At 40.9% G+C, this 24,703-nt stretch overlaps 1 protein-coding gene across 4 annotated transcripts in view; it reads left to right on the top strand.

Annotated features, from left to right (window-relative positions):
* Ten-m (teneurin transmembrane protein Ten-m) overlaps positions 1 to 24,703 on the top strand; it is an 80,066-nt gene that overhangs the window by 6,066 nt on the left and 49,297 nt on the right. For all 4 annotated transcript variants that reach the window (XM_066401225.1, XM_066401224.1, XM_066401227.1 and 1 more), the window contains exon 2: positions 15,768 to 15,834. In XM_066401225.1, coding sequence (XP_066257322.1) covers positions 15,819 to 15,834 — 16 coding nt within the window. In that variant the 5' untranslated portion in view covers positions 15,768 to 15,818. The remainder of the gene's footprint in view (positions 1 to 15,767; positions 15,835 to 24,703) is intronic.

The raw sequence follows: 24,703 nt of genomic DNA, 5'->3' as shown, positions 1-24,703 counted from the left end.
GGTGTTAATGGATGTTGTCGAATTTCTGCCAGGAGCACGCCAAAAATCCAGAAACATCAAAGCCATCGCAAAAAAAGTTTAGAAAAAAAGACAGGACAGAAATGATGAATATGAAGGAAGTAAAAGTGACTAAATGCAAATTTGCCTGCAGATCTAATTTGCGGTCATTAGTGCCGAAAGGAGGCTCAAAGTCAAACGTAATTTAAAAGTTTATTATTAAAATTTAGTTAGACAGAGAAAGAGAGAAAACGGTAATGGAGCAGGCGCAGTCGCGTACCTGCCCAGCATGATTTTTCAGTCACTCTTCACCTCACCCAATCATCCGTGTCACATCTTCAGCGTCTGGCACAAAAGCCCATATCTCCGTAATTGCCAGAAAAGCTAATCAGATTAAGATTTCCCGGGCGATATATTCGAATCTATCCAGGAAGAGAATAATTATTCGAGCGTGAATCCTGTAACTTCTTGTTGTGATTGCGTGTTCGGTTAAACAGCCGAGCCGATGATGGAGGGAAATTAAAGGAAAATAAGGGCTGCCTTCCACATTGGAAAATCCGCTTGGAGGAGCCGATGCAGCGGCGATAAGAGCACACAAAACACATTATTAATTCGAGAAGCAGGTACGAGAATAAAAGAGCAAAATATATTCTCAGCGTCTTGAAAGGATAAAATATAATCCCGGGTGCTGGCGCAGGAAACGGGACCAACTGCGTCAACATGGATGGCTAAGATTTATTTCTGGAAAAGAGGTCGTCGGTAATAAGCCCATGTTGGGAGTATAAGCGCTGCTGCTGATAAATGATGATGATGGAAATGGAGTATTTTTAATAACTTTTTGTTTCCTTGGCTTTACCAGAGGGATAACTAATTAAGCTGTCACGGGCTAACGCAACCACTCCGCAAACGACTACATGAGAAATCGAGTTCTGAACAAACAATTCTATCGATAGGGCCATTTACAGGGATGAGGGTCATTGCTTTATTAGTCAAATTAATATCGATCGAGAGCATGTTACACTAGGTATCGTAGATTGCGTTACAGGTACCCCGGGAGCAGGCAGTAGTAAAAAAGGGACGGGGGAAAACAGTAGTAAAAAAGGGGATACTAGGAAAGAGCATACAATTTAAAAGAATTAATAATAATAAGTTGTGAAACCTTTTCTGATTTGAATCACCCTCGAATAGCTTTACCTCATCCTGCACCGAACTTGGACGAGGTGCAGCAAAAAAGATATGGCAGATGGCACTTATAAGATATTTTCCTGCAGGCCTAACACATTTGCCGGTGTCATTGCCGATTTACACCAGCATTTAATTGACTTGCGATGAACTGAGCGGACGAGAACTAATAAGATCGAAAGCGTTCTTTAAAGCGCTGGAGTTAATTAAACGCAGAGCTAGAATGAATGAAGCAGAAATTCGTAATAATCTTTAATTTTGTCGAATAATATGCTAAATAAAAATCAACACGAGTGTAGACTGGGTGACGTTGCCAAAGTTCGAGTCGATGGTTTAGCCCGTGACATACCCCTAAAGAACCTCAATCAAGGGATGGTAAAAAATCCATTAAACAAAGATGGGAGCTTTTTCTTCAACGTTTCTAGTCATTATCGTTACAATTTATCTTGATTACAACTTTAACTGGCGTAGATAATGAGTATATAGGTAGAGAAAAGGCCCCTATGCTGCTAGTTCCCAAGACGTCGGTGTCGTGTTTCCTCCAGCCACTCCTTTATCCGCTGTTCTATTCAAAATCCCTTTAGAACTTAATAGTGGTCGAAAGTAACGTAATACAACTTCGCGGCTGTTTTGTTTATTCACTGAAAGCATCCGACCCTACTACAATGTGTAAAGTTACATTGTCCTATTTCCTTGCCGGTTTGATGGGTGAATCGGTATATTGTATCCATCACGTATATCTAATTAATTCGTCCTCTGGTGGGGCCTCGGTTCAGAAATGTGGTAGATGATTTCTTGGAGAGAGTTAAATTCCTGTTAACATGTGTCCAAAAATGTCTCTTCAAGGCGCTCGAGCGCTGAAGCACAGCATTGCAAGTTCAAGATCTTGAAGCTATTGTGGTTGACGCATTTGTTTTGCAGCATAGTTATAAAACTGATTTTTTTTATCTACGCCACTTGCCTGAATTCCAACCACTGCGCTTTTTTGATGAATGCGAAAACTTGGGCTCGATCATAATGTTTAGCTTGATCCAAGGACATTCGGTACGGTGCGCAAGTGATTCACAATAATTGTTTGTTTACATCCGGGCATGGCATTCCAACACCACTGTCGGCAGAAAATACCAAAATATTCGTATGCGAAAAAATCATGCAAAAAAAACTGCATTTTATTCGCAAAATATCATCAGGATTTGGGTATAGGCACTTAATGCATAGTTTTAAAAGAAATTTAATTGCCTTTCAGCGCATTTGCTAACGTACAGGGTATTTTAGTTAGCCAAACGCACTTTAATCGTTTTTAATATCTAACCGTAAAAGCATTCATCGCCATCCTCTTTTTCTACATGAGGTAAATTTTCGTTTCCGGAAGAGTACACATATGTAGGTATTATAATTTAATCATGGACACCCTGCATATATACACCAACAGCCACTTCTACATATTTTTTCGTTCATAACTATTTGAGCAGCTTTAGAACAGAGAGGGAGCTTTCTATTTATTTTATTCGCTTCAATTTTCCCTCGACAAACCATTCTAGAATTCCTCGATGGATTTGTCCCGCAACTCTTGACCCAAATATGCCTTAATTGAGCCGGCATATTGAATTTCGCTATTATTACTGCCGCAAGCGCGGCTCTATTGCTCCAAATTCCTTCGTCCTCTGTCTGTCATTTATCGGCTAAATCTCCATCATCGTGTCTCTTCTCCAGTGTTTGCCATCGGGTTAGAGAAATACACGAGCGTTTTTAATTAAGACTTGAATCTGATGTTGGCAACACCCCAAAAACGAAGAAGACGTATATATGGGGAGAGATTAGAGTATAAGGAACACGTCAACTAAGAAAGACATAAAGTGTAATATCGGCCCGAGAATGGGATTCCATTTGCGATGTTTTTCCTCACTCGTTATTAAGTTTTTTCCTTCTGAGAAGAATTATTGAAGCCTTAAATGAATAAATCTGAATAAATCTACCCGCGGGGATCGGTTTTGGTCCTTCGAACTTTGCGAAAGAAAATACGGTTTCACTTGAAGCGATCCGTGTAATAAAACGGCGCATTAGCATTTAACAGTTTTATGGGCAGATAGGAAACTCTTTGGCAGTTTCATCTCTCCCGGATCCGTTTACGTATCACTGGGTCCGGAAAGTAGTTGCGCCAACTTTCCAGATATTCTCGGATAAGTTTCGGCCGGTAAGACCGCAAATTTGCCGGATAAATTTCCGAAAACTTTGATGTTTTCTTTTCCAGGTTAATAACCGGCCCATGGGGGCGATAATAAATCTGTCAGTATCCGCTCATTAGGCCTCGAACAAATGGGGCTTTAAGCCCATATTTTGTTCCTTCATATATTCCCTTATCTCGAGAGATCTACATAACAACTTTATCAAAGACAATAAAAGGCAGAAACACGCCCAAAAACTGCTTACGTCTTTTTCAATGCTTTTCCTATTTAAATGAACCAGCCATTTACATACGAACGCTTCCCGGAACAGTTTTATATTAAGTCTTAAACTACACGTTTCCTCGCGAACCAGATTACAGGGGAAAACATACGAGGACAGGCGGCGTTTCCCTCGCCTAATTCGAGTTTCGCCATCATCAGACTCGAAAGCAGGCCATCACGACTAAATTACGATTCTTGTAAAACAATGGCGAATCGCTCGGGCCGGGGAAAGACAAAAGACAATCGATAAAAGGTCCACCGAGACGGACGGATTTAACTTTGGATGCCGCAGCGCCTCCGAAATTCGATATTACGTAGTAATTAAGGGATATTTGGGTCAATGGAAACGGCGAATGGAAGATTATTGAAGTCTTAGGAGTTGGACTCGGCAAGAGACCATGGAAATGTGGATAAGTGCATCATTAATGTAGTTTTATATGGATAAACTGGATTCTGGACCTGGTTTTGAGATATAATTAAAACTCGTGAAAACGCTCATACAACATGTATGTGGCTGTTCAACTGTTTTCTATCAATAGCAACAGCTCACTTGTCGATTTTGACAACCATCAAATGTCAACCGCCGACGTTGACTTTTCTACATAATCTCATTCCAAACTGTATTATTGGGTTACCCATCCAATTATATTTTCAACACTCAAGTATGAGGCCCCATTTCCAAATCTTAAGATACAGTAGTATATTAATTACCTGTTCAACAATAAAGTCATCCAAGAACTGGCTCGATAGATTAATGTTTTCCCTCTTGGCAATAACGGCACAATACAGAAACACGTCCTTACTAGTCCTTTCTCCAGCCGTTTAATAATCGCATACACTGGTAAACATAATGTGATTAAGTTCGGCTCTAATTGCACCAATCTCGGCGCGCCTTTGTACATGCCCGAAGATACGCAAATCCAACTATACGTTTGATCGAATTTTCCATCGTAATGGACAATCACTGGCCCACAACGAAACGATCAAACGTTTCCCACTGTTTGAGGTTTATTGCGTCCAATTGACATTTGCTTAAACATGTCCCACAGAATACTAAAATGTTTGTTTTTGTTTCAGGTGAGTTCGAATGATGCAACATAGTCAACGAGGACTTGGTATGACTGGATGTAAAGTATAAGTTTGTAAATCTGTAAATTACATTCGCAGAAATACTAGCCTTCTTCTAATTAAGAGAAAACTATGTGAATCTGGCAACGCCGCACTTAGGTTTTATTTGAGTTTTAATCGAGCAGGTCCCGACCTGCGAGCTGTCAAACGCCTTTCAATGTTGCTTCTCTATCATTGCAAATTCTGAAAATTTGCAATGATAGAGAGGTCATTTTTATTATGACCTTCCCTTATTTTGAGCATTGATACCTCGGGATCCCACAGAGCTATTGCCTCAAAAAGCTAAATTAATAATCTGAACGAGATTCAACCTCTTTAGCTATTTTACAACGTTTTCATAGTCTTGATACAGTCCCAATTGAACCACATCCAGGCAACGCACTTATATCCAGAGCAAAGGTAGGCAGGCAGGCACTCGTTGTTCCCGCATTTCTCTAATCAGCGACCGAAAATTTTAACGACGTACTTAAAAAAACATCAAAGCAAACAGAGCCGCATAAATTTATTTCCTTCCAGGCCGATTTCCTTTCTGGAACATTTTTCCAAATCCGCGGAAACTTATAATTGAGCCTCGCCTGGATAGCTGCGGTAGTTAGTTACATGGCTTTAGGTACCTATACTTTTAATTAGAGACGCCTTTTCTGTCTCAAATTTCCCTGGAAAAACGCGCTCAAAGCTCAAGCTGGGAGCTACTAGACCTATAAATCTCCCATTAGATTCCCACATGAGAGACACAACGTATGTATCTGCAATGTATGTGTAGGCGATGAACCCATTATAAGAACCACACGTTCTGGCAGCGGCTGATTTGTAGGGAACCAGCGTTTCGGTTGCGAGGACCATTAATCATCAGGACCACGCCTTCGATTATGTCCCAGAGAATGATCGATGGCTCGTATCGGGTTTCGATTTATCTTTGCTCTATTGTTAGGGATGTCTAGGACACTGTTGCGTGTGTGTTTTGAATGTAAAGCAATAAACGAGTTAATAAGCTCCATTTCAGTCTGGAAACTCGCCAATGCGAATCTCGAACTTTCCTAATACCTCAAAGGGTCTCTCCTACATTTCTAGTTCTGACGCGAACTGGAAACTGGATGGGAACTCCGCTTCGTTCTAGAATTCTGTCTCGTAGATAAGAAGCAAGAAAATTGCACTGTTATATGTCACTCTGTGTTTTAAAAGTGATTTCCAATTTTGGGGAATCAGATTCGTGCCTAACTGCCATGTAGCCGGATTTCAAAACTTAGAGACGTGTCGCAAGGGTGGTAAAAAATCCGGGAAGACAAATGCGCCACTGGTTATTATATAATGTCGAACAAATAACAGGCATTTGTAGGTCATCTAATAGAATTTTTTTAATAGAGTTCTATAGTAGATATCTCTAATAAATTTTATTAACTACACACTTTACAATAATAATGGCAGCTGCATTTTGCCTGTGTGGACAAATTGTGCAAAGGGCGGAATGTCTCCATTGAATAGAGGGGTGATTTAGCGCAAAATGGGAATTGTCAGCTCGTCTACGACACAAATAACTCTTTAATTCGTAATGCCGGCCCTGCAATTTGGGGGGCCCATTGTGTTTGTCCTCTCGGTTATATTATTTTAATCGCCCTGTTTGCACATTTAATGTTTGGCTGGTTCTCCATTGTCACAATTCGGTTTAATGAGATTAAAATCTTGAAATTAAATAAATACGATTATAAATTTGCAGTAAAAATTAGCACGAGGGCACATGCAACGGACAAAAACAATGCAGACGAAAGAGATTCTTAACCCTATGGATTTCAATTGATCATCAGTGCCAACAAATTGGCGAGGAAATGCATTTCCCCCCTTAATACCATTTAATGCCACACGCAGGTTGATTTATCGACAATTTGGATGGCAAATACCGTGTGCTTAAGCCTCGTATTTATAGGTGTTTGTTGTGCCCAAAAGTCACGTTCGTGCCACCCACTGAAAAAGTTAAAACCTATTAAAAACGACTCCCATATCTGGCAGTTATTGGCCCTTAAGATGCCTTAAACGAGCCCCAACCAAAAAAATAATCCATCATGAGAAAGTGTTTCTTTCCTGCCTGTTAAAATCGTCGAATAAATCTGGGGGCTATCTGGCCCAGTTTATGACTCTAAAGTCTAGACCCATTCGGGTTAAAAGCATTTTCAATTTTACGATAAGCGCATTTATGAATACCCAAGAGCATTGAGCCGAGGGTCGATATATCTGTCCCCAAAAGCTTAATCTTCTAAGCCTATTATTGAACCAGAGATATGTCTTTAACTCTGCCGAGTTGCCAAATGGTGCAACAAGACTATAAAAGGGAAATCCGCCCTTTTTCAAATTTAAAAGTCCTCAGGTGGTGCTCGGTCATCACTCATTCCTGGACTATCTATCTTGCCGCCCCTAGGAAAAAGGGATCCGATGGGCAATCGCTTTTCTATTTTTTTTCTCTCCGAAAGTGTGACGTTAAAAATGGAAAATATGCGATCGAGATGGGGAAGTTTAGAGGGCTCTTTTTGCTTGGTAACGTTCCCAACTAATCCTACTGGACGTGTTTCACTTTTATGCGAATCATTCATCTCGTGTGCGTGGCTGAAAATGTATCGTTCGAATCATAAAATGCGTTATTAGCTCAAAGATCTGTTCAGCATTTCTTTTTGCCATATTAAGAATTTCTGCTTCTTCGTACGCCACTGAAAACTGCCAATTTTGACATTAAAATAACGAAAGAGAAACCAGAAACGTCTCTAAGGGGATTAACGGATTTGAAGAGTTGGGAGATTTGGAGACTTTTACTAACTTGTTACTCCACTGAAAATGGTCCGATCGATCTGCGGTTTCAATATTTTGTCACAACGATCCTTTACGATTCTAAAAACGATCGATCCAACTTCGATTCGCTGTATGTCAAACGACAGCCATTTAATTTGGGAGACCAATACAAATTCGACTACGCCTGGAAATTATGCTGGGAGGACGAAAATATCCGGTAAATTGTCTACTTATTTCACTCAAATCTTATATGGGAAACAGACTCCCTTTTCTGAAACTGTATTCAATAAACATCCGTTTAAAAATCCCGAGCACGCTCGTTCTCTATTTGCTTTCAATAGGCGAGATTTTCATTAAGATAACAGCCATTCTCTATAGGTGAGCAGGAAAAAACCGATTTGACAAAAACCCGTTTTGACTCCGTAGGCGTTCCTCGGTCTTCAGCTCCGCTTATCCACCATCTCTGAGCTTGTACCGAATTTTTTCCGAAAATATGTGATAAAATTTGTCTCATTAAAGCCATCAAAAATCCGTTTTAGAAGAACGCTTCCCCGACACCTAAAAAGCCTTAAAAGCCCATTAAAAAGCAGTTCAAGCTTGTTCCGAGCCAAAACGATGTATTAATTCAGCGATGGAATGTAATGAAGCACAATCAAACTTGTTCAGAGCAGAAGCAGCTATCTCACATAAGGAGAATCTCGTTTCTTCTTTATTCCTTATTTGATGGTAAAGACAAAACAAACGCACTGTTAGTCAGCTTTTAGGGCACCTCCGGTTTCGGAATGAGAAAGACGTGACCTAAGCGTGCCTAAATCCCCTCGACAAACACTGGCAGGTATAAATTTGGGCAGTGAAGCTGAAAAGTTAATTATTTTACCCCATCATCAGCTGTATGATGTGTACTGAGGAAGTGTAACAGCTGCAAAACGGCCTCGTAGCAGGGAGGAGGGTGCAGCTTTCATTATATTGCAGCCCCTAATTCAAACCTAAAGTTGAGGACAAACACAGGTTTTCGAGGGGGGGTTTTGAGTTTTTAATAGAGTCGGGCGCATCGTCTAAAAAACAATCAGATACCCCTTTGTATGAATTCCAATTTTAGAGAATATATTTTATGTGTTTTTTATCGGGGGGATTTGGAACGTCTGAAGATGACGATAGACTTGTTACCGAAACGTCAACAAGGGTTTCCGTCCGAGCCCTTGGCAAAGAGTGAAATTCAATTTGAGTTCCCATCAACTTTGTTGCTCAGTCGTCGTGCAACTTCGGAGATCCGAACATAAACGACACGATATTCCCGGTATTGTCAAATCACATCTAATTTTAACTGTGTGACTTACCAGATTTCAACGTGGCACAATTTCATACGAAAACTCATTAGGTTTCCACGAAATTAACCTTCAATTCTGCACAAACTTTTTCAAGTTTTTTCCATATTTTCATTCGAAATTTGGTTTTTTCGCCAGCGAGACGGAAGGAAACTCGAAGACATCATCAATAGTGACAACCGAAGAGATATTGTTTTGTTTCCAAAGCTTTCTTGAGAAAAAGCGTCGCTCCCGTCTAACGCATTTTTGTAGAACGTGTCGGTTTGTTTGTATTGACATGATCAAACACCAATCAGTCACCTCAAATCGACCTTTTGGAGTGATAACATGAACAGTGATTGAGACGAGGATTTTTCAGTGTCACACAGATCTAACATTCCCATATTTCATACAATTTAATTTAATAAATTTTCGCTTTTTTTTTATCACGATTCCTCCCTGGGTACAGACGACGGTCACCAAAATGTCAACAAAAACTTTCGTCCTGAAGAGTCAAGGTTACATCTTGTTTTAAATCAGTTTTAACCGAGAATAGTGCACAATTCCACCCTTGTTGGTGTGCGGAACGTTATCCCACATAGAATAAGAGAGAAAATTAAATCCAATATGACTGTCTTAGCTTAATATCCCGATTGCACATTAAAGAAGACTAATTGGCAAAAAAGCAACAGACTACAAAAATTAAAGGAAACCGTAGCCAATATATGAAGCCTTCCAGACAATTCGAGTCATTAGAGGGGAATGCGAGAAATTGGTTTTTTTTTAACGTATAACTCATCCGACAAAGGGGAACGCCTGCAATTAGTACGACTATGACAGTTTTCTACACAGAAACGACGCCACACACATCGATTTCCTCGTTTTTTTCACAAAGACACGTGGCCTAGAACTACGCAAGCGGGAAAACGGAGTCCAATTTCATACTTGATGGAGTTAATAATCGAAAGGGCGTAAGTTTTGATTCGGAACGAGCTGAAAAATTAACCCTTATTTTCTCCCCCTAATAAGAGTGTGTGCCGCCCTAATATGAAAATTCGAAATAAGCGGCAGCGTGAAACGCGGAACGTGAGGCGTCGTACAAGTTTTGCCATTCATAACGTGTGATTAATGATAATTATTATTGTGCTACTCTGTATGAAGTCATAAATTTTGAACCCCCCCTCGAAAGGGGATTTTTACGCAGGGTGGAAATTCGCGATGGAAACGAGTTTCACTGGAAAAATGTCCATGGGGAAAGTCAATGAAAGTCATATTCAGGCCAAAGGGGGACGAGATTTCAACTTTTGATGTCTCGGGAATAAGTGGATTTGAAACATATCTCAAATTAATCGTCTAATTTTAACCCATTGTGTCTGATACCCCACTGGTTTTTCAGCTGATATTATCTACGCGTTTTGTCATTTTATGATTGAAATAACTACGTTTTTAAGTAAAAAAATTGAAGCGCCCAGTGGCGTCTCAGAACACCTGGAGTTCATTCTAAAGCGCTTCAAAATTGAACGAAAGAATAAATTCAAACTTGACCCCCCTCCTTCCAGCCCCCACAAGACAAGCGATTCCGCCCATCATCGAGGACACTTTCTTCCGATGTGTATAATCATGGCACACGTATAATTTATCGCTTAATTCGTGGTAATTTAAATGAACAGAACTTAGATAATTATAGAGCAGCGGATATTGCGCACATATAAATTGTAAAGACGGCCTAAAAAGTCGCCGTTTGGTGTCCGTGGGCGGCATACATTTACTGAAATTATTATACTGGCTCGTAGTCCATTGGCGTCGTTAAAAATAAAACAAAAACGGAAATCCGCCTTGATAAACCAGAAACGCCAGAGATTCCGCTTACAATTTGCCGTTTTTTATGGAGCGGTTTATCGCCCATGAGTTTATTGGGGAGAGAGGCACTGTTCGCGGACGATCCAGCCATCATTAACGAACCCCGCCGAGGCAATTCACAGGAACTTAATGATATTCCTCCTCTACGAAATAGATTCTCGCCAATTTGGCTGTAAAAGTGTTAAAGCAAACGGACTCGGCGTATAACAGCAGCCGGGGGCTCCGTGTAGAAGCGCGAAATTAAACTCATTATTTGCTTTAATCCGACCAAGCAAATGGCCCGAAGAACAATATAGAATTCGCAGTTGTGCTTTATTAAATACCGAACCGGACAATTAGGGAAACGCAATATGTGACGCCATTAAATACCGAGCTAACGGGGGATAGTGCGGAATAATTGAGCATTGCCGCTGACTTATCGGTCTGCATGGAGACCTGGAGAGAGCCAGATTGAGCATGACATCGAAAGATTTAAACATCTATATCCACCACAAATCACAATAATATATGTATAGGGAAAAGCCCGAGTATTTGAACTGTAGCGAGAAGCAGCAAGATCCCCCAGTTTTCTTGGCACCTTCAAACTTAGAGAACACAGCGAGCTCTATACCCTCCATTACATAATCTCTATGAACTATCGTATCTATCTATCTATCAAAAAGGTATCTACGTTCGCATCACAGCTTAATCTGGCCTAGTTAACACGAAACAGGACATTGCCCAGATGGTCCCCGAGGCCATTTGCTCCAAGCAAACGATAATTTATCCCCATTTAGGGCGGCAACCACCTCCACAATGATTGGCACCGAAAATCACGTCAAGCCGTCCCTGGAGATCGTAAATAATGCCTCTCTAGAGTGTTGGTTAAAAAAATCGAGACGTAGATCTTGGGTCTACGTAACAAGGTGATTCTTCGATGGTTGGATTACTATGTTAGTTTTTAAAGAAAGTTTATTATAAAAAAAATAGAAAAATGACATCAATCTTGGAGAACGCGTTAAATTTAAACATAATTGGACCACTGCCATTTGTCCATTATGCACGCAGGCGACGAGCATTTACTTCCTATGGCAAACACCCGGGATTTTTAACAAGTTGGAATAACATATAGCCCTTGTTATTGCAAGTAAGGAGTGTCCTAAAGACAACCACAGACCGACCGAAAAGTGGCGATAAATCAGCGATAATAGTCGAATAGCCGAACCCTTTAGCGTCGCCGAAAAGGGCTGAGATGCGCCCCCTAAAGGGCGCTTCTCTCTTCATAAATCTACTGTTAACTTTCATTCGAAATTCCAAAGCACTCTGAAAACATAATTGCGTTTCGCGCAAGATAGATGGCGCAATTAGCAAATATTTGCTCGTATTAATTGGAGCAGGAAAAGTCGGGGTCCCACGTGTATATTTATATGTATATTGTGCTTAAGGACACGTGCTTCTGCCGACGAACTAATGATTACAGTGGCGAAAATGTTTTTCCGTAATATTAAATTGGTACCAAGACACCCCTCGCTGGTCAATTAACATATCGCATTATGGGCCACATGACGTCGATAAATCAGCATTTTACACGATCGAATGCTGCTGGTGGATCGACAGATGCCCAAATTGAATTGCCACAGAGACATTCGGGAGGGTGCTTGGCGAAATGTAAATTACATGGGATTAAAACTGAAAAACGTCCATGCACTCTCATCGGTCTTTGATGATATGCGACCTTTATACCGAAATATTTATGTTCCCCATAAACGAGAAGCAAAAACTTCGGGAGGGACATATTTTAATAAATAAAATTTTTATTGTATTCGGGGGCCATAAAATCCGTGTGTGTTTTTATGGCATTAAACGTGATTCATTCGATAAAATAAGGGACGAAGCGGAGGAAAGAAATGTCATATTTATGCAGATTCCCATCCCGGTGAACTGTTCTTGGCAACATATGCACGTAGTTTTTACATCCATCACCAAGATACCCGACTACCTTCTTATCTTTTCTTCTGTCCCGTTTTGCCGAATTGGGCCGAGTAAATGTTTTTTCTATTCTTTCGTTTTCCATCGAGGGAATTTGGAGGAATTTGAGTTGCTGTGCCATTTCTCATTAACTCCATCATAAACCCAGCTTTACTTAAACTGAATAAATATGGCCAACTTCGCTAATGCTTCGCAAGTAGTTCCCCTTGCCAAGTTTTCGTACTTGGCAGGGCGAATCGACCTTTCTTGGGGTATGAGGCTTTATTCCCAAAAAACAAAAGGAAGAATTGAGAATTTTGAGTTCAAAATTAGCATAATAATAAATGTTAATTAACAATTGACCCAGCAATGCACTGTCTGGTCGCACGTCCGCTAAACAACATAGTTGGCAACACAGCTGCTTTCAACTACGTTACTCGGCCTTCGTGGGACTTCGGAGGCCCGAGCGTAAGGGACGCGATATTCCTGGTGTTGCCGAATTACATTTAGTCATAATCTAATCTAGTCATAAAAGTGAGGTTCTTACTTGCTTTCAGCGTGGCTTAATCACGTTCGAATGCTCCATACGTTTCTACGAAATGAATCTCCAGTTCCGTACAAATTTTGTCCACATTTTCACTCGAAATTTGATAATTTTCACGACCGACACGGGAAGAGACGCGGGAATAGACGCGGGGACGTCATCAATACTGACAGGCGAAGAGTTATTCTTTTGTTTCCAGAGCCTTCTTCATGAAAAAGCGTCGCTCTCGTGTGACGCACTTTTGCAGAACCACGTGTCGATTTGTTTATACTTGCATTGATCAGACACCGATCAGTTTTTTCAGTTCTTCCACTTCTCAGGGAGGAAGTTTAGAAAATTTCCGGTCGCTTTCCCCTCCCATTCCTCTCATCGGCCCCCCATAAACTCGGCTTTACTTAAAGTGAATAAATATACCGGGGGGGTTGATAATTATGCTACAAATATCCCCCCGCTTGCCAACTTCGCTAATGCCCTGCAAGTATTTCGCCCTGCCAAGTTTTCGTACTTTATGCAAATTAATTGTAATTAAGGCTCACTTGGATACAGTTAGCCAACTTTTGACGTTCTCTATTTGCCGAAAAAAATGTCGCGATTAATCGGAAGTTGGCGTGATATTAATAAAAGAAGAGAAAGAATTAGAAAGCGAATGCTCGGGGGTGTCTGAGTCGAGGCTCGCGGGACAATCGCATTAAGTCGTTCCTCGCCTTAAGGCTGTATAAGAAAGTTTTCTTTCAAACTCGAGAGGAAAATGTCGCGGCTTTTTATCAAGCTCGCTTAATGACTAATTAAGCCTGATTCTCGTAATAACTCTGCAAAAATACGGGATCAGAAATCTGTTCACATTCGGGGCGTTAATAGGGGGCCGGCCTGATTCCAGGCAATTTATTTCAGTGAGGGGTCTGCACGTAATGGCCTTTCCCTCTATATAACTAATAATGAAGGAACGGACCTCCCTTCGGACCAGAGTTGAGCCCCAGTATCAAGCCTCTACAAAGGACTTATATTAATAATTTACAACGCATTCGGTCACATGTTTTGTGAGCCTTTCCACACTTCTTCTGTTCAATGGCGATGTCTCTTTGTGCGAAAACATACAATAAATAACTAATTAAATATTTGTTTAGCGGCACAACGAAATAATAATATATTTTAATAAATTGCCTTGTTAGTAGCTAAAACTAATTACGAGCCAGACGTTATGGAAATAAAAGGAATTTATTAATATTGTGGTTTTTCCGGGAAAAGCGGCCAGAGAGGAAAAATGTTGGAATTAAACGGGCGTAAAGCGGCAAACAGTGCGGACAAACATCAAAGAATTAGGTTGCGAACAGCAGAGGAAACGATTCGAATTTAATTATTTTCAGTTATTTATGCAAGATGTAATGTGTGACAATTTACTCCGTGATAAATTTAAAGGATTTAGGATCTCATCTGAGGGCCTCGGATGCAGAAATGCTGAACCTTGATGAGTAGCTCTATAAGAATTTGGAAGAATTGCAAGAAACCTTACTTAATCGTGGAAGAAATTAAGCTTAAACAAGGCTCTGCCACGTAGACAAAATTCTGGAAAATTGCTTAGTCATGAGTTTCACCAATGAGGCTCCAAATAAGTCTTTAATTACAAATTTCCACTGATACTGAAGTTGATCTCTGAGCTAAATACGGCTGATGGGTCGTAACTAATTACGAAAATCAAGGAAAAAGCTTGATTCTGAAATGAATTTTAACAACTTTTGGAGCTTAATTTACAGAAATTATTTGTTGCGGATAGGAATTTCGTAACTTCTTCAGTGAAGCAAAATTACATTGAACTTATAGTTTTTGAGGAAAACTTCCGACTTATTATCAAATCTCTCTACTCATTGGCCAAATTTTATCTCAGTTTCAGCGTTTTGAGAGAATTTTACCCCTGAAATTTTTGTGAGTCTGCAGGAGCTTTTTTTCAAGAATCCGCTGTATCGAGGTTTTTGCCGACACTTCCCTCACCCCTTGCAGCTTAAAAAAAAGCATAATTTATGTCTTTGAGCTCGATAGTCCCTCCGCTACATAACCGCACATAAACCAGTTAGCGAGATGCCGTAATTCTCCTGGCCAGACAGACGCCATTATTTCAAGAATTCCCCCTCCCTGCATTTATCGCCGGGTGCGTATTTTCATTATGTGAAGTTTCCCCAACTTTCCTACAAGTCTAAACTTTCGGAGTTGTATCGGTAAAGCAGAGGAATCCTGCCCCTTGGGGAAATCTAAAAATCCCCTTTTCCGGGTTTGATTTTTAAGATTTTCTCCTATGAAAAGAAAGGAAATTTCAAAGGCGAGAAGCATGATACGAGACATTACTTAAGTTTATTGAAAAATCGCCGCGTACTGGGTGTATCAGATGGCGCAGCTTTTAGTCCATAAACTCTGTTTTTGATCCGGGCACACACAAAGGGCCTGGAAGTTGCGATACTTTCCCGACTTCCTATCTGTATTTTTATTTCTCTTAAAAGAGGGTTTTTATCGAGATTCTCGGCACTTTTAAGAGTGATTTCATAAGTAGCTTTTAAGTCGAGACAGTGGTTTTAATGCGACTTTCCTTTGCAGGTGAGTGTGTGTCCTTTGGCCTAGCTACCAGACACATGCGCCCGCTTCGCAATGAGCTACCCGCAAGGTTTGTACACATATAGATTTTTTTTTGGCAATAGAGAAGTGACATTCAATTTAACAAATTGCTTTTGTCACAAATTTCCTCTCTGAGGTCGAGCACGACCGCGACTAATTGTCAACCGATAAATAAATAATCCGATTCACTGGAGGAAGAGGAAGAACGAAATCGGAGAGGATGGGAAACGAGACAGTGGCCGTAATTGATTGGGGCATTTTTATTTCGGACCTTTCTTCTGGCGACATTATTTATGGATCGCCCATTTCCGAGATCAAGCCATTACACCCTGGATCCGTGCGAATTCACCTAGATTCCAGATTAGGGCTTTCCAGAGAAAAAAATGCAAAATACTGCTCACCTTTTTTTATTAAAGCGTCTTTGACGCTTTAATAAAGTGGGTTTCATCCGATGTCATCGGGCGACGGTGATGGGGAGATCCCAGTTTCTAATTAAAGGATGATTCTGGCAGGAGGACAAAGTAATTTTCCGCCCTACAGCTTACCCTATTAATGCTAACGTAAAGACATTACAAAGGTAGGGTCACTGCGGAACCGCCCGATCGGGTTTCCCAGCTTTATAGACAGGAATTAGAATGTTACAACCTTGTTCCAGGAGGAGATGAATGGGAATTAAGCATGTCTTACTTACGGAGAATGCCCTCCATTAGGGCAATTTTAAAAAGTCTTATTTAGAAAATAAATGTTGCGTCCGACGAATTTTGGACTAAGCGATTCCCGAGACGCCGTATGCGACCTGTAAAATTTGCGTCCTGATCGTGAAACAAACAGTGGCGTGAAACCTTTTTAGCGCATCGTAGAAGCCAACGAAAGCTGAATATTTTCAAAAATGTTTCATCGCTAAAAGAGACATTCTACACCCATGGCCTTCGGACTGCATAATCTCCGAGATATTCCATACGAACCGCCAGATTTGCGGCCAGATTGGTGAAGAAGCAGTGGCGTCGTGGGTCACACTTGCGAACGCCGTAAAAACGTCTCAGGAGCATTCGATGCTTTGAAAAATTGCCGCTTTTTTAGTAGACCTTCTACAACAATGAAATTCGCCTCGCAGCAGCCCCGATGTGTTGTGCATCAACGGTAAAATTTACAGCCAGATTCGTAGAAAACACTGACGTGGAAGAACTGCAATTAGTGGATACGTTAAACCACTCCTCGAAAATCTGGCACTTACGGGACGAGAGGACGAATACGTAATGAACAGGCAAAATCACAAAATCGATCTTAAAAACATCTCCTTATTGGAAATTTCCGATATTTATCAAGAATCAAAGTGTTCCCGTATAGAGATATCTAGAAGCAGAGTTACTGCAGCTGTTCCTGGGGCACGCTTTGAGGCTGTTCCCCAGGGAACCCCCGATCCGACGTAATTCCGGCTTTTCCCGCAGGAATCTGCATGATTGTCGGGAGATGCCGCCTTGAATACGACGCCAAACGTACCATTGTTATGTAAAAATTCGACGGCTGTCGAATATTCACGCACTTTCCTACTGCCGCTGTCGGGTTTCCTGCTGATGTGTCGTCGCCTCGAATTTCCCGTAAATCCCTTAAGATTTGTATAGGTAATTTCGGGTGAAAAGGAGACGGAAATTACGTTTCATTTCATATCGCGGAGCAATTTATTCGGATTTTTTCCAAGGGAGCAAAGAACCCCTTCAAGGTACTGTGAGATGCAAAAATTTAAATCTGAAAGAACAATGATGGATAGAGTCTACATATACACTGTTCGTTCCTTTGTGAAACTGCCATCTTTCGATTTAACGGGAGCTTCATAAAACTTGCCTGAAATGATGGGGAGCGTCAGGAAGCGACCAGGCGAAAATATTGTCTCGGCAGCATATTGTTTTATTTCCCTTTTTTGTTCCTGAAGGAGAGATTTCCAGGTTTTTTTCCCTTTGTCCCGCTTCTTGCTTCCACTAATTTGTTTTTGAATCAGGCGTTACAGATATCGCGCCCTCTCTCATTGCAGCTATAAAATTTCATTTATTTCGCGAATGGTTAGAGTGGACATCTAAAATATCAATAAAATGAAACGCTGAGCACGTCTCGTCGTTCCCTCTTCAGTGGCACATCAGACCAATCAATTCAGCCAATTTTACGAGGTCGTAAACGATTTACATTTGTGACTTTCCAAAATCTAGATGAAACGAGTTTCAGTCGCATTTCTTGCACCATAAACTTTCGTATCATACAGGGTAATCCATTTTTAGCCTCCATAATAAACTCAACACTACGAAGCACAATTTCGCCGTTAATTTAGCAGAGTGGGGCAATTAGGCTCGAAATTATCTCCGAGGATTTCTAATTTCTAACTTGGAAACTTTAACTGCGGCTTTGGGGATTTGTTTTCCGTTTCCGGGCTGGGAAACAGATACGGCAATGTCCTAGTCTTAGTCGACGATACTTAATAAAATTGCATTGTTGCCACGTTCGTTTTATGTTTATGCACAGCGAAATTGAGGCACTCGATGGTAAATGTAGTCGAGTCACTGCAGGGCAAATCCAGCTGAAGTTCAAGGAACCGGCCGAAATCTAGCTACAAGTGAGTTTTAAGAGCAAACAAATGGGATGAAATGGAATTAAACATTTTAGAAATAAGCTGTAGCACATGTAGCCGGGACGCTCACGGCGCGATTCGGGCCAAAACTTGAATTCTACGGGCGCTGTCCTGGAACGCAAGAAAGTGTAGTAAATGTAGTCAGTAGCAACCCCAGTCCGTAGTAATTTTAGACGGCAGAACATTTTTCTTCCGGCATTAAATCACTGGAAAACAACCAGAATTGCCGTGGAACGAGCTGTGATAAATGTAACTGCATGGGGCTACAGTGCAATAATTCAAGTTGATTCAAACGCTGAGGAAGAAAATTAAATCACACCACGAGCGAATTTTAGGTGCAAAAATAAGTTTGCCGAGGCTTGAAACTGGTAGATAATAATATGAAAAAATACGCGAATGAAGTAAAAACGCACTTCAGTAAATGTAGTCAGCACCAACTACATTTGGGCTCAAATTAAATTGAAATTTCTACGATCCATCTTAGTCGAGCTGCGTATGATTTTAGACGGCAAAAACGCATAAACATTTTGTGATAAATGTAGCTGCGGAGGGCTACAGTGCAATTCAGGTTAGTTCGAAAGTTGAAGAACAGACCGCAGATGGGTTTTATGTGCGAAAATACGTCTGTTGATTGATGAAATGCCTTGATGCAAGCTGGAGTGGATTCATGGTAAATGTAGATGAAGGCAGCTATAGAGCAATTTGAGATCGCCCGAGAGCCCAAAGGGTTTCATGCACAAAAGTGAGGTTTAGAATGGGCGGGCATTGCCTGGAAACGGTTTGTTCGGAAGAAATTACTGGTAACGAAAGTGGTCGATAACGTTCATGTGGAAGTTGAAGTTGAGGGAGTGGAAAGCGCTGGTTTAATTCGAGTCGAATTTGGCTCTGAGGAGAGTGAATTTTTTGAGGATTTTTCTCTCTTCGGGATCACCATCGATCCAGATCAAGCAGCGAATTGTGATTTTTCAAAATTTCTTCTCCCGCGATTTGGCTTCGGGAGCCAAAACAAGTGGATTAAACCGTTAATAGGTCAAAACGTGAACTTTCCGTTGCACTGCTTTTTCTGTAAACGATAAATAATAAAATTTCAGCCAACACACACCGGAATTCATTATAAATTTACCGTCCCAAATTGCATGACTACCACTGGCTGCTTCATAAATTTTATTAACATAGAGTCTATAAATCGCTGGAAATAGGTTAGCTGCATTAGCCCTAATACATGCTCAATTGCGATTTTAAAGCTCGTAATTATTAAGAAATTCACTTGTATGTACACGAATCAAACGGGAAAAAAATCGTTCAATAAACTCATTATAGCGAAAATTCAAGTTGCTGTTTGTACGATTGTGTTTAATGCACACCGCAACAAATAATAGAAACGCAGCTAACAAATGGAACAGAGAACAAAAAACCATATTAATGACTTCGGCAGTGAATCGAAATTGAAATAATTTAATTAAATGCGTTTTATTTCCCCGGTAATAAATGTATGTACGTTTCCATTATTGATAGATGTTAATGAAGTCATTACTAACACGTTTCGGAGGATTAATTCGATTCCAGGGCGTAGAAAAAATCCCCAATCTGGAGAGGCATCCGGATACAAAGACGACGGCGGTCGGTGACAGGGCGCGTAAGATGGGTCCCCGGGGGCCGTAAGGCTGATTGCTCGGGTTATTTATTAGCTGCATTGATTTCGTTATATTAAAAGGGGTAGTAGTAATTAAAAGAGTGCCGATAAACAAGTTATTGATGAGAAAACAACCTGGAGCGTTTGTTATTCCATGAAAGTAAACAGCAGAAGATTGCTTCTCCGCTACGTAGAAAAATCTCATTTGAATGCGTTCGATCGGGGCAAAAATTGTTCAAAAATTGGAATTTTACGAGAAGTTACGAGAGAAATTAATATCAATTGTTTCCCGGAGAGTTGTAATGCCAGAGGTGTAAACAGGTTCGGAAAGCCCTTACTTAAATTTTCGGGGTTCTACGCAGCTAAATGTGTGCCTTTGTGCTTAAGTTTGTTTGTTCTGCCGGCGAATATATTAATAAACACTCTCGAGAAATTGTTTCTGCGGCTGTAAACTTCACATGAAATGTTTTAATCCCTATTGCGGGTCCAGCAGTTTTCAACGTCTTTAAACCGTGCGGAATCGCCACAGATAAATAGAAATGTCGAATTGGGAACGTTCGCTCGCCATTGATTAATGGAATTTTTGGAGAACTTTACCTTGATAACGCAGTTAAATAGCTCAATAGGCGCCGCACAGGCCTCGAAACCAAATTCAGTAAGAAATAATTTGAGGATGGAACCTCAGTGAAACTTCCCACGGCTGACTAACTTGATGTACAGGGTGTAACTTGAGCGATGTCATTAATTTCAAGGGGTGGTTCCTCGTCATATTTTACGAAAAAATGTTCATATAAACATGCGTCCTAACTTGCATCATTTTCGAGATACAAGGTGTCAAAGTTTTATTAAAAATCGATTTTTTTTTAAATTATTCAAAAAGCTTTGCGCCTATTTTGATGAAACTTGGCATGTTAGCATTAATAAGTGGCTACGTTGGACGTTATTACATTTTAAATAATAATTCCAGTGGCGTCGCAAATGTTTACTTGATTGATATTTATGGTGGATTTTTTAATAAAACTTTGACACCCTGTATCTCGAAAATGATGCAAGTTAGGACGCATGTTTACATGAACATTTTTTCGCGAAATATGACAAGGAATCGCCCCTTAAAATTAATGACATCACTTAAGTTCCCCCCTGTATAGATGGACGATGGATGGACACCTGGATAAGCTACATTTGCCATTGTCAAGAAAATTACGTTTCCTCGAGCAAAATCAATTATTGAGGAGTAGTTTGGTTAGCTCGGGCAGGACTGACGATTTTGAGGGTGGTGGTAAAGCCTCAACAGTGATTTTTACAGCATAAACACCGTCTGTTTATGAGGCAAAATCAGACGAAGCCCCAACTAAATCGCTGTTGAGTGCATCCTTATCTTGCGCACACTGTATACCTCCGGCACACCTGAATATAAAAATTTCTCGTGTTTGCTCAGCTACACACGCCACACGCCTTCGTCGCATCTAGCGCTTTTCCCTGCAACGTCGTCCCGCAGGGGGTTCGCCCTGCTGTTTGTCACAATACCTTCCGACTTGTTAGTTTGAATGGCCGCAGAAATGACTTTTGATTGAATTAGCTAAAAAACCAATTTTCCTGCACTGCGAATATTATAATTTCAATTTTCCACATACCCACTCTGAGGATCATAATTCATATATAAACTGAAGCTCTCCCTTCCTGGGGAGTAACGGCTGACTAAACTCCAATTTTAAATTGGCCCGGTGCAAGGTACGCGTAAAGGGGGGCCGTAACGAGGGCCCCACGCATTTGTTTTTTCTTACGCCCTATGAAAAGTTGGATCGATGCTAAAAGAGCAAAAGGTAATGTCCCGATAAAGGCCGGGGGGAAGTGGGCAATTTGTATGGAAATTTTCTTTTGTCGAGTGTTATTATTTTGCCCGCCACAATAAAACATGATAAGGCGAGGGCCTATTTAGTTGTCGCGCTATTTCACACCCTCCTGCCTTTTCGAGGATAAAAAAGGACCTGGACAAAGGAACCCCCTCCTCTTGGCCAATTATTCTTTGGAGATGCAGAAAAGGGGTATTTTTCACCTTTTCTTCGTAGAGATTTTTAGGGAAGCGCTGATCGTATCCCACTCGATTACGAAACAAAATAGTTTTTTGCATTAAATTTGCCTAGGGAAATAATTCATACACATGCATTCTCCGCTTCGGCAAATTTCCTTCAGTGTACATTTTCCTTTATCCGGGGCTTTCCCGTATTTTCTTGTTTTCGTTTTTACAGTAACGAGATTATAGTATGTAAAAGCCGCCCTGACATGGACTGTTCCCAAAGATGTTTTCTTAATATTTCGCTCGCAAAACTCGCCTAAAAATTGCCATTTTCCCGGAGCCGAGCAGGTAAATATAATAAGACAAACAGTGGAAATGAAAATCGGTTAAGCCGCAAGCTTCCTTCAGAAGACAGAGAGTGGCTTTAATTTTCAGTAGTCGTGTCTTACGTCTAATAATATTGAAATAGGACCCGGCCTGTCTCTGGAGCAATTTCCTTTCCTTGTGTGCATTCGCGGTCGCTTGCTGGGAAAACTCACTCAGGTTTATGTAATGGAAATTTCAAACTCCCGTTTCCGGGCTTGTAAAACTTGCTACCGAAGCTTCTAACTAGGACAGAGTTAATTTTTTCAGTCCCGGCAACTTGCAGCAAATGCGCCTTTGAAATATTTATACTCTCCGATATATCTGATGGAAATCCCTTATACGTTGCTGCTATGCTAACCGATATTTATTTTTCATTCCCCGGAAAATGCATTTATCTATTACTCAGACAATTCCCCGACGGGACGGCCTTTAATGCACATTCTCTTTTTATCCCCTATATTCTTGTTTACTCTGCAGAGTTTCCAACATCTGACAAAGCAGGTAAGTAGCAGGCCAGTTTGACTGTATTTGAAAAATTTTAATTACAATGCGCAGGATGACGTCTAATATTCAGAAATTTAAACTCTAGGAATATTTCCCCTTTACACGATGTTCCAGTTTATGTGGCATACGTTGGCCGGCACGTTTACCAGATCTAGCCCCATCAGATTACCATTTACGGGGAATTACGAAAGGTCTAAACGAACCGACCTGAACATGTGAAGTGTCAATCATTTTGAATTACCTCGACGTATCTTCAGGCGAACAAGTGCCGAAATTCCACCCTCTCGTAGACGAACGTTGTCATCAACTGATATTTTAATGAGCTGTTTTTTAAGTAATTTTTCAAACTGTAACAGCTGTACAAACGACAAAACCCAAAGTCAGGTTCTTCCGCAAATTATCCCCTGAATAACACAAAAGGGTGCCTGGAAATAATAATCCCCGCATGCAGGGTATACATATGTACCCAGTACTCGTAAAGAGATGGTTATCATACGCAACCTACCTCCATTGTGTATGTTGAATTAATTTCGGTGCTCTGATTAGACCGAATTCGTTTCAATGAGAGAGAGCCCTATTGTTGCGGAGTCGTGCCGCGAATGGGGGCCATTTGCACCCCACGGAAAAATCACGTTATAAATGGGTTGTTTTGTTACAAATAGTTGCGACATTTTTCATTATCGCGTGCCCGGCCAAATGGGCCTTGAAGTGATGAATATGGGAATATTTTCGTTGATGGACACGATGTGGGGAGATGTTCGAGGTAGGCAGTAAAATGAAGCAAATCCTGGCACAAAGGGGCCTTGCAGAATGCAAGTGAAGCGGCGATAAGCCACACGCGATTACCGACAAACAGCATATTTTTCTTCATAAAACTCGGACAGGTTAATTGTTAACGTGCACTATACAGGGTGAAAGCACGTTAATTTGGAAAGAAGCTATTAAAGTTGGGAAAGTTAATTTCCTGTTCCTTTCTGGCTTCAGCCGATCTGGATCGTGGGGGCAGGACGGACTTTGTTGCGTGTGTGACACGTTGATACTTTCCGCTTTGTTTTCGTGCCAGTCACTTTTTAATGAAAATTTCACCCCGTTGTAGTTTAAAAGCGGCCCTGCTCCTGCTGCATAGGCCGAAGAAATCCGAACGAGTTCGAACGGTGCGGGTGTCTCCTGCAGGATCAATACGGGACGACAGGATTTCGAGCTTCGGGCCATGGAGAATTTCCGCCTCTCAAATCCATAAACATTTAACTTCATATGCATCAGATGTTACAGTCGCCGAACTTGATGAAAACTTAATCCCTGAAAAATGCAGCAGGAGATACATGAATCATGACCTTTCGTTCGGGGGAAAGGGCGACAACGTTCTTGCCATTATTTAAGGGACTTCTTTCGGAAATAACTTTTTCATTTTCCTAGCAGTGAGACCGCAGCCGGTCGCCCTCAATTATTCACTCGGAAATGTGGAACACTGTGCCGAACAAAACATGCCGCTTTTCGTGCTTGTTCGGACTTACATCAAAAATTTAGAATGTCCATAATGGAATATCCAGAAGGAGGGATATGTGGGGTCGTTCGCTGGGCTCAATATTGCTTGATTTAATTGTTCAGGAACTGTCGGGCAGTCAGGGAAAGAGAAATTCTCAAGCTTCACCATTGAGGAATAGTGGCGGAGGTTCAGACGTGAATGGTTGATACTCGGTGAATTTATCGGTAAAACGTCTTTTTCAAGTGAAGAAAAATAGCTGAATTTCTATTCCTTCATAGAGAGTCGGCCCAATTTC

The sequence above is a fragment of the Euwallacea similis genome, chromosome 22 (assembly GCF_039881205.1).
Source record: "Euwallacea similis isolate ESF13 chromosome 22, ESF131.1, whole genome shotgun sequence".
Lineage (NCBI taxonomy): Eukaryota > Metazoa > Arthropoda > Insecta > Coleoptera > Curculionidae > Euwallacea > Euwallacea similis.
This window is presented reverse-complemented; position numbering and strand designations above follow the sequence as displayed.